Here is a 15,790-nt window from a genome sequence, read left to right on the forward strand (position 1 = left end):
GGGGGTGGCTTTTACATACCTTGTTGGCTGGATCGCACTCTGGGGTTTGGTGCCTCTTTCTGTCTACAAGCAGCTGTATCTTTCTAGTACTTGGAGAATTACAAGTACTATTTCCTCATTTTGAAACTCCTTGATGAACCCTTCAAGGGCCCTTGCAGTTATGTAGAAATCACTCCTGCCCCAGTGCCCTTGGCAAGCAAAGTGGGGGCTCTTAGAACTGTCTTAATTCATAGAGGATGAAATGCCCCAACTGAAACAAACACAGTCATTGTTTTCTCCTGTCCCTTTAGAAATCCGTTAAGGATAGACAGATGAGGGTTAAGAGCTAAGATGGCCCAGATTTGCTCTGTAACATCAGAGGACTGTGGAACATAGACGACTCTTAGCTTCTCTGAAATAGGCTCATCAGAGGTGGGCTTGGGGAAGCCTTTGGTATGCCTTCAAACCTGTCCGTGAGATTTATCTTTATGTTGGCCTTAACCTCTTACCACATGTTCTACATAATGTTGTCATTTAGTAAGTTCTGGTTATCCAAGTAACTCAACTAGTTAATATGACATCTGATCAGAAGAGTAGGTTTTTTTTTTTTTTAGTTTTATTTACAAAAGAAGTCACTATATTATGAAGTTATGAAGTAGGAAAGGACTAAATAACATTTGCTGTTCAGACAGTGTGCTTTAAAGCTGTAACTATTTAAAAGTAAGTGGACATTGTTTCATAGATCATACCATGCCATGATAATCTGGGTAATGCTAGGATTCCATCATATGTAAAACATGACACTGATCTGCATTAAATTTTCTCTCGGGGCACCTGGGTGGTTCAATCGGTTAAGTGTCCATGATCTCATGCTTCATAGGTTCGAGCCCTGCATCACACTCTGTGCCGACAGCTCAGAGCCTGGGGCCTGCTTCGGATTCTGTGTCTCCCTCTCCCTCTGCCCCTCCCCTTCTCACGCTCTGCCTCTCTCTCTCTCTCTCTCTCTCTCTCTCTCTCTGTCTCTCTCTCCCTCAAAAATAAATAAACATTAAAAAAATTAACAAAAAAATACTCTTGTCTTTAATTATGCAAAAAATTATTTTCATAATCTTTCATTTATTTCAAAAACTTTCCCTCAAGTCTTATTATTCTTCCACCTCCCTCCCTCATGGCTTTGTAGCACTAGAGGAATATTGTACCTTGGCTGTCCATAGCTAGCTGTACCCCAGATCTGACCACATCTCTCCACCTCCACCTCTCCCCGAGTAACCATCGACTTTCACCCAGATTTCATAACAACTGGCCTCCCAGCTGGCCTGTGTTATCTGCCCTTCATCCCCTGTAGTCTAAGCTCAAAGGAAACAAAACTGATCCTTTCGAGGTGCAAATCAGGTTGTATTACCCCTATGCTCAAAATCTCCAAAGGATTCTTAATGAGAGTAAAAGTCAGTTTTTATAGTAATCTTCAAGACCCTACACCATCAGAACACTACCAAATTTCTCATTAATGTCTTTGACTTTATCTCATTCTGCTCTTATTTATGCCTTCACTACTGGTGAGCACTTGGGTAATTTCTAGGTCCCTGCTTTATATTTTGCTGTAGATCTTATCATCATCGGACATTATATATATTTTGTATGTTTGTGTATTATCTGTTTTCCCCCACATCACCCCTATAATGTAAATTTTGTGAGATCAGAGATTTTCATCTTTTTTGTTCACTGCTCTATCTTTAGCACCTTGAACAGTACTTGGCACCAAGTAGTAGCTCAATAAATATCTGTTAAATATATTTAAGGCCCAGGTTGGTAGTGCTTTACCCTGGGTCTCACATGTAGTAAATGCTGGAAGTAAGTGACTTAAAACCTAAAATAAGCCTTTCAGTTGTTTGGTGAGGCTTAGGATAGACATCACAACTGGTGGACATGGTGGTGGAATCAAGAGGCTGTGGCCTTTTAGATGCCTCTCTAACAGTAGAAATGTGTGTTCTTTTGCATCTGAAAGCCCTTGCAGCATGTGACAGTTTTTCCATTCTACGTCCACAGACATTATGTCCACACTTCTTCCTATTTAGGGTAATTTTTAGATAACTTGATTTTATAGACCCACCTTCATTATTGCTCAGCTACCTTCCCCGCTGTGACACATTGCTTCTCCCAAAGATGGCCACAACAATATCTCCATCCCACATTCTCTTCATACAATGTGGTGTTGATACTCTCCCATCAGTAGGTGAATCTATGTTCTTTAGCCTTGAATCTGAACAGGACTTTTATCCCAGTAGAAGCAGTACTATGTGACTTCCAAGGCCAAGCTCTGAAAGTGGATATAGTTTCCATGGCTCTTCTTCAGCATACTTGTCTTTGGAGCACTGAGCTGCTGCGGGAGAAGCCTGAGGCTGCCACGCTGTGAGGAAGCCAAAGCCCTATGAGGTGGCCAAATGTAGTGTTCTGGAAAATAGCCTGTTAAGGTCACAGCTAATACTTTTAATTACCAGATACAAGGGATAAGATACAGATGATTTCTGACCCCCCCCACCATTGAGTTACCCCTAAACTTCTGAGTCTTCTCAGAAGAGGCCCCAGTCATCATGGCATAAAGAAAAGCCATCCCTTGTACCCTGTCCTAATTCTTGACCCACAAAAAGTGTGAAAGATGATAAAATGATGGTTGTTTTAAACAATCTTTTCTGGATCTCTATATTTTGAAGTGATTTGTTACACTATGGTAGCTGTGTGCCTCTTGGGGAAGCTGTCTCCTTGTTGAGAATCAGTCTTAGCATCCATCACTTCTAAAGCCTTTATTTGTGAGTGAGAAAGTTTTTAGAAAACAGCAAAGTCTGAGCAATTTTCAATTATTGATTGTAACAGGAAAGCAAAGCATGAGCATTTGAAATCTATAGCTGTCCTGAAAATCTTCACTCTTTAATTGCAACCATGTCCCTTAACAAAACTCCTACCAAAGCCCCTGATTGTCTGAATCTTCAATTCATTTATCAGATTTTTTCCTTATCCATTGTTGGTAGAGATGCAGACAAGTAATAAATTGGCCAAAAGGCACATAGTAGAAGAAAATAATGAGAAGCAACCTGCAGAATCCACTTAGTGAGTATCCTTCCTGAATAACAGAGCTATAGCTCTACATACAGAGGCATTCTCAGCTAAGATGACAGACTGTGGATCTCTAATTATGTCTTAAAGGATTATTTGAAAGATTCATTCGTTAAAATACTGTTTCTGGTTTTTGTTTTTGTGTTTTGGTTTTTTTTTTTGTAGCCTAAAATGACCACCCTGCCCCCACTGCCCATGACACACCCAAAGCTTACATCTTTAGCCAGACAGAAGCTGCCATGTTTCCCCAGCACGATTCCAAGGTACGTGACCCTGGTTTTCATTTCTTTTCCTACAGAATGAATTGATTGCAGTAAGAAATGTCAATAACACATCTCAGAAAACAAAATTGTTTAAAGACAAAAGTATATTGTTATATTCAGAATATTCAGGTCTGCTGTTTCAAAAGGATTGATGAACTTCATCCAAATATTAAGAATTTATTTGCTTAGCAAGCTAGTGCTCATTTGATTGTTTTATTTCCTGTTCTAATTATATCATGGTCCTATAAAACATTGGAGATATATTTGCTTTTTAAGATGTTGATGGAGAATTGAAAGCAGAGGCTTTAGGACTGAAAGGTGGATAGCTGCTACTCCAAAGGTCCTGAGTGCTGATTTGCGTTTTGGAGGAAGGAGAACCCAGTGTTATTGCTGGGGTAAGTTGGCAGGCAAGATTTAGGAACTGAAATGATCCTGGGGCCTGAAAATGCTGCTACACATGAAGGACTGCTGAGCTCCTGGAGCTGCCACGCAGAAACTTAAGGACAGAGAACAATGTATTTTGTCCTAAGTATTAATGTGAATTTAGAAACTGTTCCTTAGAAATTGCCATTTATGGCTTTATTGAGTTATAGTGATGCAAATATTATTTATCAACATAAATAATTTGTGTAGGTTTGATTATTTATTTCATATGCCAACTTTTCACTTCCTGCAAGGCATAAGGATCAAAGTATTACGAAACTACTTTCTTTTGAGAAGGACCATACTTTAGTATTTCTGGGAAAGACCAAAGTCACTGGACCAAAATAAATGCATACAGCTAAACTAACATAAAAGTTCCCTTGTAATAGCAAATCAAATTTTCCTTTCAGAAAATTTGAAAAACAGATTTTTTGATGCATGCATAATTCAGGGTATATGTATATTCTTATTTTCAATTTTACTTTTGAATAATGTGGAATATTTACAAAGTCTGACAAAGCTTGTTCTTCCTGTCTTTTATAATGCTTGAGATTCATTTTCTTTTCAACACCAGCACAAACACAGCCCAATCTCACATCTCTACAGTAAAGTTTTTAAAGAAAACTATTTCTTGTATTCATTTTATTGAAGAAAAAACATTTTTTTCATCACCATTTAAGGCATAGTTTTGTATTAACATTTTACATTAGCTTCTGAATAAAAACACATACTTGTTTAGGCCTGTACTTCCATTGTTACAGGATGTGAGTAGTATGCTTGTTTTTAAAGGTGCAAGGGAGTGTGAAGAATAAATACACTACAACTGTAATATATTTCTCAGTAAAGTCTTCTTAAAATCACTTTTTTAAAAAATAATTTGAATTTATGTGTGATAAAAAAACCACTCAAACATTTCAGTGCAAAGTTGGTGATGTTTAGAACAAATAAATTTTATACATTTGTATCAAATAGGCGTTCTTAGTTCAAAATCCAGTGTGAGACAGAATATGACTTCTGTATTGGAAAGTTACAGTGTGAAGCAATGTGAGTAAAATGGAAGAGCTTATAAGCTTTGAGGAGAAAACTCCATTTACTTAAGAATGCTGATTCTTTTGGGGCGCCTGGGTGGCGCAGTCGGTTAAGCGTTCGACTTCAGCCAGGTCACGATCTCGCGGTCCGTGAGTTCGAGCCCCGCGTCGGGCTCTGGGCTGATGGCTCAGAGCCTGGAGCCTGTTTCCGATTCTGTGTCTCCCTCTCTCTCTGCCCCTCCCCCGTTCATGCTCTGTCTCTCTCTGTCCCAAAAATAAATAAACGTTGAAAAAAAAAAAATTAAAAAAAAAAAAAAAAAGAATGCTGATTCTTTTAATGTACTGGTGCTTTATTTGTTTGCACACTGAGTTAATATTCTTCCCTGTCCCTTTCCATTCAAGAAAATGAAAATTTGGAAATTATTAATCAACAACCTAAGTCTATAGCTATTGTAGAACACTTATTATATATAGTATTATACCTTAAGTATTTCTCTACTCCTGGTGGCATTTTATATGTTTGGGAGCTTTTCAACTTGATAAAGCAGTGCTTTATTATTTCTTTCCATTTCATTTAGGTCTCAGTTGATCAAAGAAAAAGATGACATAGATCATTACCTGGAGGTGAATGTCAAAGGATTGTCAAAAGAGGAGGTTGCTGCGTAAGTATAACCTCTTAAAGGTACTTTAATATAAAGTTTGTTTCTTTTGTCTTGATTCTTTATTGAAATTTCAGTTTTCTTGTGCAGTACAACTTTCTCATTGGAACATGGCATTTAAATATTAAAGCCCATATTAAATAGTGATAAGTCATGTCTATTGATCTTACACATATCAAAGTCTTTAATTTTATGGCTTTCAAAATTCTCATATTTACCAAGATATTATACTATCACATTTGCAATATTTTAGTTAAGTCTGTGCTATTAATTGCTTATTAACTTCCATTTTAAGGGGTATTGCCTCCATGGGGAGAAATTTCTTTTAGAGAAAGATCGTATCTCTTTTTCCTAGCAACTTAAAACAACAATTCCTTACAAATATATGTTCCTCCCCCCACCAAAAACCCACAAAAGAATGAGTGGATTGTACTTTATTGGTTACTTTTTACATAAATCTAAATTGTCTGGATTTATTTTATCAATGGACAACACGAACTTTGCCATTTTATCACGTTAGAAACTAATTTATGGTTTGAGTAAAAACAGTATAAAAATCTGTGTAGGTTAGTGAGAAATGAATAAAAACCTATAATAATAGCTAAACAGCTTTGATATTTCTTGTCTGTAGACTTGGTGGCTATGTTATCATCAGATCGTTAGATATAAGCACTGAAAATAAAAATATTTTAATGCACATGCATCTTATGAAACTCATTAGATGACTCAATTAAAATATTTTATGCAATAAATGCTTTTAAAGCATCCTCTCTACTAGTATTGTCTAGTGCTGTGGGATTCTACTGAAAGTGCTTTCTTAGTATTTTTGGTATAGATTTTCACAAAGTGTAAAATTCCAAGTCTCTTGATATGTTTCATTTGATTAGATATTATCTTTGTGAATTTGCATATAATGTGGAAAAATGGAATAGTTCATTCTGTCAGTAGTTACTTCATAGAGTGAGAAAATTTTACGGTACCTATAATCACTGTCTTCCTTGGAATGCTATTGACTTCCATATGTGGTATATGGGCCCTCTGGTTAAATGCTTTGCTGATTGCTGATTTATTAACTTTCCATGGTAACCTGTTGGTTAAAATTAAAGGTTAATATTGTCTGATGATACTTCTTGAAAGAAAAATATATATGAGTGATATTTTCCTTCTTATTTAAATATAATGATATACAAATATCTGTAATTGACTTCAGAAGTAGGAATTTAATTTGGAATTAAACATGCTTCAGATATTTTAACAAGCTAGAAATCCATATACAGCACTTAAAATCTGCTAAGCTTTCAGTCTGCACTGAAGAAAACTTTGACCTAAAAATGCAAAATAGGCTTTGCTGATGAGCATTCTCTTAATATTTTTTTCATTAAAGGTATTACCAAAATTATTTCAAATCCATAATACGCTACAGAAAACAAGTAGCACCAGATAAATCTCAATCCTTACAATTGCATTCTCCTTAAAGTTTCCTGCACCTGAATACTTTCTTAGACCAAAGCTAAGATAGTGGATGCAAACCTTAATAGGAAGATAGCTTGTACTTAGTTCACTCTTTTGATTGATATATATTCTAGACTTTGCCACAGACAAACTAATTGAATAACATGTAAGGGAGAAAGTTGATGAATAATTTCATCATCTCCCAGCAATACTCAGCAGGTGCCATAGGAATTATGCATATTCTGTTAACCAAGGAATTGCTACATAAAACTTTTTATTAGTCATTCAACTCTAAAAAGATAAATTGGTCAGCAAGCCTTCAAGTGCCTGCTTTATATCTAATACTAGGTTTTTCACAGGGGGAAAGACAATGATATCTTATTATAAAATATTTGGCCCCTTCCTTGTCTCTATTTGAAACAATATTTACAAACAGGAAACAAATATGGAATAAATGAGTGCTGATTGTATTATGAGGGGCAGCCTCAAGGTCTAGAGGAAATCAGGATAAAACCTACCAAGGAAGACAGATTTTGAGTTTGGCTTTCTGTTTGGTAGCATTATAAAGTGACCAAACTAGTACATCACAGATCCTCAATATAAAAGGGGAAGAAATTGATGAATCAAATTTTCAGTCAGACAAAAGCAATGTCTATGATAAACCTTTAAATCTCTATATACACTGCTTTATACATACATATATATATATATATATTATATATTTGGTGCTAAGATCAAGTGTATAAAGATGGTTATATACATGTTCATTATATAATTGATATACATATCCCATAATATGTATGTGCTCTCTGTCCCAAAATAATGTGAGTCCCAAAATAATGCTTCATCATCTAACCCAAAAACTTTATACTCTGGACTTCCCTTCTATCATAATGGGTGGAAAGTTCCTATTCTTGTCTAAGGATGATACCTCTACTTGTGCTCTGAATACCATCCGCTCTTACTTGTTCCAAGACTTTCTCCTGCAATTAAACACATTTTTCTCCTACATCATCATTTTCTCCCTTTCCACTGGATCAGTCTCACTTAGCATTCATATTGACTTTAGTGTTTCCCTTGACTTCTTATCCCCCTCCAGGTTCTGTCCCATTTGTCTCTACCCTTCATAGCAACCAGAAGCACTGTCTCAATATTTGTACCCATTCTTTGCATCAGTTGACTCTAACTAGATTTCCAGCCCCAGAAGTCACAGAAATCTCTCTGTTTAGAGTGACCAGTGTCCTTCATTTTTACAATATATAATGACGATGTTTCTGGACTCATCTTTCTTGATGTCTTCACAGCATCTGATAGAGTTGAGCACTCTGCCATTGATCACTGTGTACTTGTGCCTGCCAGGATGCCATGTTCTATGGTTTTCCTCCAAACTCTGACTGTGCCACCTTAGTCTTTCCTGGCTGGCTTTCTTTTCAAACTCTCAGTGGTGGGTTGTCCTAGGGCTGAATCCTAGGCCTTGTATTCCAGCTACATTCTCCTTGGATCCATTCTTAAAGTTTTAAGTATCACAATATCCTGATGACTATCACATTTATAAATTCAGCCCTGAGCTTGCTATTGAGCTTCAAATTTTTAAAAATATATTCATTTATTTATTTTGAGACAGTGTGAGCAGGGGAGGAGGAGGAGGAGGAGGAGAGAGAGAGAGAGAGAGAGAGAGAGAGAGAGAGAGAGAGGAGAGAGGAGAGAGAGAGAATTCCAAGCAGACTTCACGCTGTCAGCCCAGAGCCTGATGTGGAGCTTGGTCTCAAGAACTGTGAGATCATGACCTGAGCCGAAATCAAGAGTCAGATACTTAACCAACTGAGCCAGTAGGAGCCCCGAGCTCTAGATTTTTATATCCAACTGCGTCTTTTCCGTATATACTTGTATTTTTAATAGACATTCTAAGGTTAATATGACCACAAATGACTCTTGATTTATCCCTACTTTCCCTCAACTCCCCCAACAAATATTCCCCCCACAGTGTTTCCCATATTCAGTAAATGGCACCAAGGCAGCCTTGAGTTTTGCCCTGACTTCACCACCCTCCCCCATCTAATCCATCTCTATGACCTATCAGATGTAACTCCAAAATATATTCTGTGTTCATCTACTTCTCTTCATTGCATAGCTACCATCATCCCTTGCCATGGCCACTAGAATAGCCCTGGCTGCTCTTCACATAGCCCCTCGAACTCTGCCAAACTTCAGCTTCCAGAGTCATTTTTTGAAAAAAATAGATTATGACATTCATTTGCTTAAAACCCCCTGAGCTTCCCATTGCTCTTATGATAAACTCTAAGGTTTACTGTTTGGACTTTGCTGTACATGATCTGGACTTCACTGACCTCTCTGACTTCATCTCCCATTCTCCCCACCACTCATTCTTCTCATTGTGCCTTATTGCTGATACTGTTTCTTGTCATGCAGGTAATGTGACCCCCTCAGTCTCCCACTTCCTGACCTCATAATCTAGTAGCCCTCACTCCACCTATACTTGCTCTCAGCCAAATCATCTGGTTCTATTTATGCTATAATTTGGTCCCCCTCTTGCATTGGGAGTTTGTATTTTGACTGTCTTCATCCCAGCAGAATAGATCTGCACGGGCACAGGAGCATGTCTCTGTGTGCCCTGGCATGTGGCCAGAAGCCAACAACTGCAAGTTAAATGAATGAATGAACAGAATGTTACATAAACACCGTGAAATAGGTATCCTGCTAGGAATATTCTTTGCTTGCAATATTTTCAGGTCAATGTTGTTTGTTAACTGGTTTGAATATTGAATCAAAGAAGTTTAACTCCTCAAAAGTGTCTTATATACACAAATAGGAGTGTAAAATTTAAATGAGTAATTGAGTAAGACAGTATAGACTAGTTCCTGGAATGGCCAGATCCAATTGGGGGATCATTTTACTTGGGAATGGGTAAAGTAGTTCAAAAGCAAAGGGCTTCTGGGTTTGTTTGTTTGTTTGTTTTTTAATCATCTGCATTTGCAGAAGAATTTCGGTATGCTTCATTACTTTTTAAGTGACTGGATTATTTCTGTGCCTAGTAGGTACATTTTTTCCACGTTTTGTGTTCACATCCAATGTAATTAACACTGACAATTTGACTTTTTTAGATAAATCTGCAAATAGTTCATTGATAATATTTGACTCACCTTTAACAACTAAAGAAGATCCTGTTGTGGTTTTGTGCTTTGCTTTTTGTTCTGTATTATATTGTCAGAATATTGTATTTTTTAAAAGGATTGAAAGTATCACTTATTATCATATCATAATTGCTTTGAATAGCTAAGTAATGAAAGTGTCATTTGTAGATTCAAATAAAAATTTCTGGGGGGCAGTTTTTACAGCTTCAGCTATGTGTATGAGGATACAAATAAACAAAACCTTCAAGGGACAGAGTGCTAATCTTTCTTCTTCAGATACCACGTTTTATTATATGGAAGAATAGATTTAGATCAAATAGAGATGTGTGCATCTCTAAGATATTGCTTTCTTTCAGAGCATCTCTCAGCATTATCAGTTAAAGCTCAGTAAGCGTCACTTTCAGCACAAGTGGCCATTAGACTGTCAGTTGTCATATTCAATGAGTTTGGGTTGTAGAGACAAAGAACCGTTTATTTTCATATCTTTTAATGGCTTTCACCCCTTCCTCATTTTGAATTGTATTATACTTACGCAGTTAAAGTAAATTAGCATTTTGCCAGTGTTAAGTTTTCATCTTGAGTTTATCTCAAAATTGTCTTCCACAGACGCTTTTATGAACCACAGATACTCTTGTTTTAAGCAAATATAGCACCTGGATTTGCACAACGGCCAGGTTGTCAAAATATACGTGACAGAGTGAAGTTTATTCAGGATATAGTTCACAGTAACACCATGGGAATGTAGACCCCTTCGGTGTGCTTTTCAAAGCTCTGCTTCATTTCTCCTGTTTACCTTTAAATAATTTTGTGAAATCGTTTGGTTTTCTCTTCAAAACATTTTGTTCTTTTGTGATGTGACAAGTTAAACTCTGTATGGAGTTTTGCAAATCAACTTTCTGAAAAGGGTAGTTGACAAATAAATGGCTCCATGACTAACAGGAACAGTCAGGAAAGAGAGGGATGGAAGCTGCCCTTCTTTCCTTCCAGGTAGCAGACTGGGCTTTAAGGTCTTACTGATTCAAGAAAGAGAGACAGGATTTTGATGTTCTGAAGTTTCGGAAAGGCATTAATTAGTCCTTACCTTATCATGAGTATAAAAAAAATTAAGCAATAGCTGGGAATACTGATAGGAACAGAGGATGGGTAACTTTTGTTTGTTTGTTTGTTTGTTTCTTCAAATTCTAGTATTGTTTCCACAGTGGATCCCTAGGATGGGAAACTGGGAAAGATTTTTTTGACCATAATTTTTTTTAAAGAATATTGATATTAATAAAATTTAAAATTTTGGAATTTAAGAAATGTAGTTGGAAAGAACTTTTTTTTTTTTTTTTAATTTTTTTTTTCCAACGTTTATTTATTTTTGGGACAGAGAGAGACAGAGCATGAACGGGGGAGGGGCAGAGAGAGAGGGAGACACAGAATCGGAAACAGGCTCCAGGCTCCGAGCCATCAGCCCAGAGCCTGACGCGGGGCTCGAACTCACGGACCACGAGATCGTGACCTGGCTGAAGTCAGACGCTTAACCGACTGCGCCACCCAGGCGCCCCAATGGAAAGAACTTTTAAAAATATTGTTCCAGGGACGCCTGGGTGGCTCAGTCAGTTAAGCTTCTGACTCTTGGTTTCGGCTTAGGTCATGATCTCATGGTTCAGGAGTTTGAGCCCCATGTTGGGCTCTGTGCTGACGGCGCTGAGCCTGCTAGGGCTTCTCTCTCTCCCTCTCTCTCTCTCTCTGACCCTTCCCCACTTGCTCTCTCAGTCTTTCTCTCAAAATAAATAAATAGACTTTAAAAAATTAAAAAAAAATTGTTCCCTAGATGCAAAGAGGATCTCATAGTTTCATCAAAACTAAGTCTAAATAAATAAAAAAAGGAGGAAAGGTTTTAAATGCCAACTTCTTAGGCATTTATGTGTCTATGTCTTTTAAAAGTTTGCTTTAAAATATTATTTTCATATATGATGTTTAAACTTAGCAGCTCTATTAGACTTAAAAAAAAATCTTTGTAAGGCAAAAGCACAGGAATCACGACATTGCAGCTGTGGCTTTTATGGGAGCTGATTTCTCCCTCAGTTGGAAATTTGGTTTTGCTGCTTAATATCTGTGTGATCTTATGCAGGTTATCTGATTTCTCTAATCTTTGATTTCCACAACCATTTGGAAAGCATAATGATAATAGGAAATTCTTATGACAGTTAAATGAAATTCTGTATGAGAGACACATATAGACAACATTTACTTTAGCTATTTAACAGTCACTGATCTTTTTTTTTTTTTTTTGCTTTTAAAGCATTTACTAATAATATATATAACCTAAATACTTCACATTAACATTATGTGTTGATTTAGGTATTAATATTCATTTATCACTTTTCTTTACATATGTATAATTACATATTTTACTTTGTTACCTAGGTATCATTTTCATCATGTTCAGAAGATAGAGATTTTTGTGTGTTTTTTTTTTAATGTTTATTTATTTTTGAGAGAGAGACAGAGCATGAGCCGGGGAGGGGCAGAGAGAGAGGGAGACACAGAATCCAAAGCAGGCTCCAGGCTCTGAGCTGTCAGCAAGGAGCCTGATGCAGGGCTTTAACTCACAAACCATGAGATCATGACCTGAGCCGAAGTTGGATGCTTAACCAACTGAGCCACCCAGGCGCCCCAGAAGACAGAGTTTTTAATAAGTTTTAATTTCAAACTTAGTAATGCTAACCAACAAGGGGAAAACATTTTTTATTTCAACTTATGGTAAATTTTTCATAAACTTACTTATGCTACACCAAGCAATACAATTTGTATAGTCTGCTGAGCTATTCCAAACCCCTTTAAAACATTTCTACAAATTGCTTTAACTTACCATTACTATAATAAGATTGCTTTACTTATAAACCTACAGTTTGAGAAATGTAAGGAAGATAGCCAGAGAATGTGGCTCTTTCCCATAATAGCTTGTAAACCTGAAAGTGCACAATAGCCCTCCTGTATTTGGAAATCATTTGGGAAATTGCTCTTTCAGGAACAAGGAACAAAGTGATAAAAGGAGATAAACACCCAGGTACCAGAGAGGTTGAATCAATCAGAACTGTCAGTGGGATGAGCAATGACCTAGCCACATCACCTGTACTTCACGTGGCAAGATGGTTTTGTTATGTTGAGTTTTGTCTTTCATATTGTATTCTGTCTGTATTGAGAAAGAAGGCAAGGGAATATCTAAATTAATTAGGCCTTTTTCCATTCTCCATTATGGCTAAAAAATAATCTTCAAAATGTTGATATTACTGCAATTATGTAAAGATCACTCCCTGGCTCATACCCACGCCCTATTCTGTTTTCTGTTCCGGAAACTGGAGTTACTGTAACTAGTGTCACCTTCTCAGTACTTAAAGCAAAACTAGGATATAGGCTCACAAATATCCTTTTGCTTTCCCAGGGCATCCACAAATATTACCAGATCAGAGTCTTTTTTGGTATAGCAAAATTAGGTGATGCCTAACTCTACATTAGAAATGTACAACATTATTCTCTTTTTAAAAGATTTTTAGATTGTAATATGCATAACATAGTTTTTTCCATCTTAACTCTTTTTAAGTGTGTGGTTCCATGACATTAAATCATACTGTTGTGCAACCATCACCACCATCTATCTCCAGAATTACTTTCAACTTGCAGAACTGAAACTCTGTAACCAATAAACAATGCTTCTCCTTACCTGCTCCCCTCAACTCCTAGGAACCATTATGCTACTTTCTGTTTATATTATTTTGACTACTCATGTAAATACCTCATGTAACTAAAGTTATTCAGCACTTATCTTTCTATGACTGGCTGATTTCACTTTGCACAATGTCCTCAAGGTTCATCCATGTTGTAGCATATGTAAGAATTGCCTTCCTTTTTCAGGCTGAATAATATTCCATTGTATGTATACACTACATTTGGCTTATCCATTTATGCATTGATGGACACTTGGTTACTTCCATGTTTTAGCTATAAAATGCTGCTGTGAACATGGGTGTACAATTATGTCTTAAGGACCCTGTTTTCAATCCTTTTGATTATGAACCTAAAAGTGGAGTTTCTGAATAATTTGTAATGTTATTTTTGATTGTTTTAGGAACACCATTCTGCCACAACAGTGGCTGTACCATTTTACATTCCAGTAACAATGCACAGGGGTGCCAATGTCACCACATCTCTGCCCACATTTATTTTTTTCTGCTTTTATGACAATACCCATCCTAATGGGTATGAGGTGGTATCTCATTGTGGTTTTGATTTACATTTCCCTAATGATTAGTGATGTTGAGCATCTTTCCATGTGCTTATTGGTTGGTCACTTGGATATCTTCTTTGGAGAAATGTCTGTTCAAGTCCTTTGTTCTATTTTTGAATTGAATTGTTTGGTTTTTGCTATTATGTTTTAGGAGTTCTGTATATATCATGGATGTTGACCCATAATATGAAATGTGATTTGCAATTATTTTGTCCTGTTACATAGGTTGCCTTTTCACTCTGTTGATAATGTCTTTTGATAACAAAAGTTTTTAGTTTTCATGAAGTCCAGTTTGTCTTTTGTTGCCTGTACCTTTGATGCCATATCCAAGAAATCATTACCAAATCCCATGTTGTAAAACTTTGCCATAAGTTTTCTTTGCATATTATAGTTTTAAATTATGTTTGGGTCTTTAATCCATTTTAATTAATGTATCCAGTGTTAGGTAAGGGTTTAACTTCATTCTTGTTTTCCTACCACCAATTGTTGAAAAGACTGTCCCTTGTCCACTGAGTAGTTTTGACATCTTTATAAAAAATTATTTGGCCATACATGTGAAGATTTATTTCTGACTCTCTGTTCTATTCCATTGGTTTATATGTCTGTCTTTATGCCAGTAGCACACTGTTTGATTACTGTAGCTTTGTGGTAAGTTTTGAAGTTAGGAAGTGGGTGCAACTTTGTTCTTCTTTTTTCAAGATTATTTTGGCTATTAGGATGCCTTGGGATTCATTATGAATTTTAGGATGGATTTTTCTACCTTGCAAAAATTCTCATTGGTATTTTGATAGGAATTGCATTGAATCTATAGACTGATTTAGGTAGTATTGACATCTTAACAATATTAACTCTTCCAATTTATGATCATGGGATGTCTTTCCATTTATTTATATCTTGCTTAACTTTTTCAACAATGTTTCACAGTTTTCATTGTATAAGTCTTTCATCTCCTTAGTTAATTCCTTGGTTTATATTTTGTTGCTATTATAAGTGAAGTTGTTTTCTTAATTTCCCTTTCAAATTATTTATTATTAGTATATAGGTATGCTACTGAATTTTGTGTATTGACCTTGTATCCTAATAATTTGTTATTAGTTCTAACACCTTTTTCTGTGGAATCTTTAGGGTTTTCTACACCAGGTTTCTACAACAGCTGGAAACAGATCATTTTATTTATTTCCTTCCAATTTGGATGTCTTTTATTTCTTTTTTCTTGCCTAATTGCTCTGGCTGGGACTTCTAGTATTATGTTGAAAAGACATGATGAAATTGAGTATCTTTGCCTGGTTCCTGAACTAAGAGGAAAGCTTTCAGTCTTTCATCATTGAATATTCTGTTTTCTGTGGGTTTTTCATATATGGCTTTTATTATGTTGATGTAGTTTCCTTCTATTTTTATTTGTTGGGTGTTTTTATTGAATTTTTTCAAATGCTTTTTCTCTATCAGTTGA

The 15,790-nt window shown here is 36.3% G+C and overlaps 1 protein-coding gene across 5 annotated transcripts in view; it reads left to right on the forward strand.

Moving 5' to 3' along the window:
- Positions 1 to 15,790, forward strand: part of TTC29 (tetratricopeptide repeat domain 29) — a 253,186-nt gene that overhangs the window by 5,993 nt on the left and 231,403 nt on the right. For all 5 annotated transcript variants that reach the window (XM_086704141.1, XM_086704140.1, XM_086704144.1 and 2 more), the window contains 2 exons: positions 3,256 to 3,353; positions 5,383 to 5,466. In XM_086704141.1, coding sequence (XP_086560267.1) covers positions 3,262 to 3,353; positions 5,383 to 5,466 — 176 coding nt within the window. In that variant the 5' untranslated portion in view covers positions 3,256 to 3,261. The remainder of the gene's footprint in view (positions 1 to 3,255; positions 3,354 to 5,382; positions 5,467 to 15,790) is intronic.

This window comes from Puma concolor, chromosome B1 (genome assembly GCF_028749965.1).
Source record: "Puma concolor isolate L17-30 chromosome B1, mPumCon1.1.hap2, whole genome shotgun sequence".
In the NCBI taxonomy this organism is placed as follows: domain Eukaryota; kingdom Metazoa; phylum Chordata; class Mammalia; order Carnivora; family Felidae; genus Puma; species Puma concolor.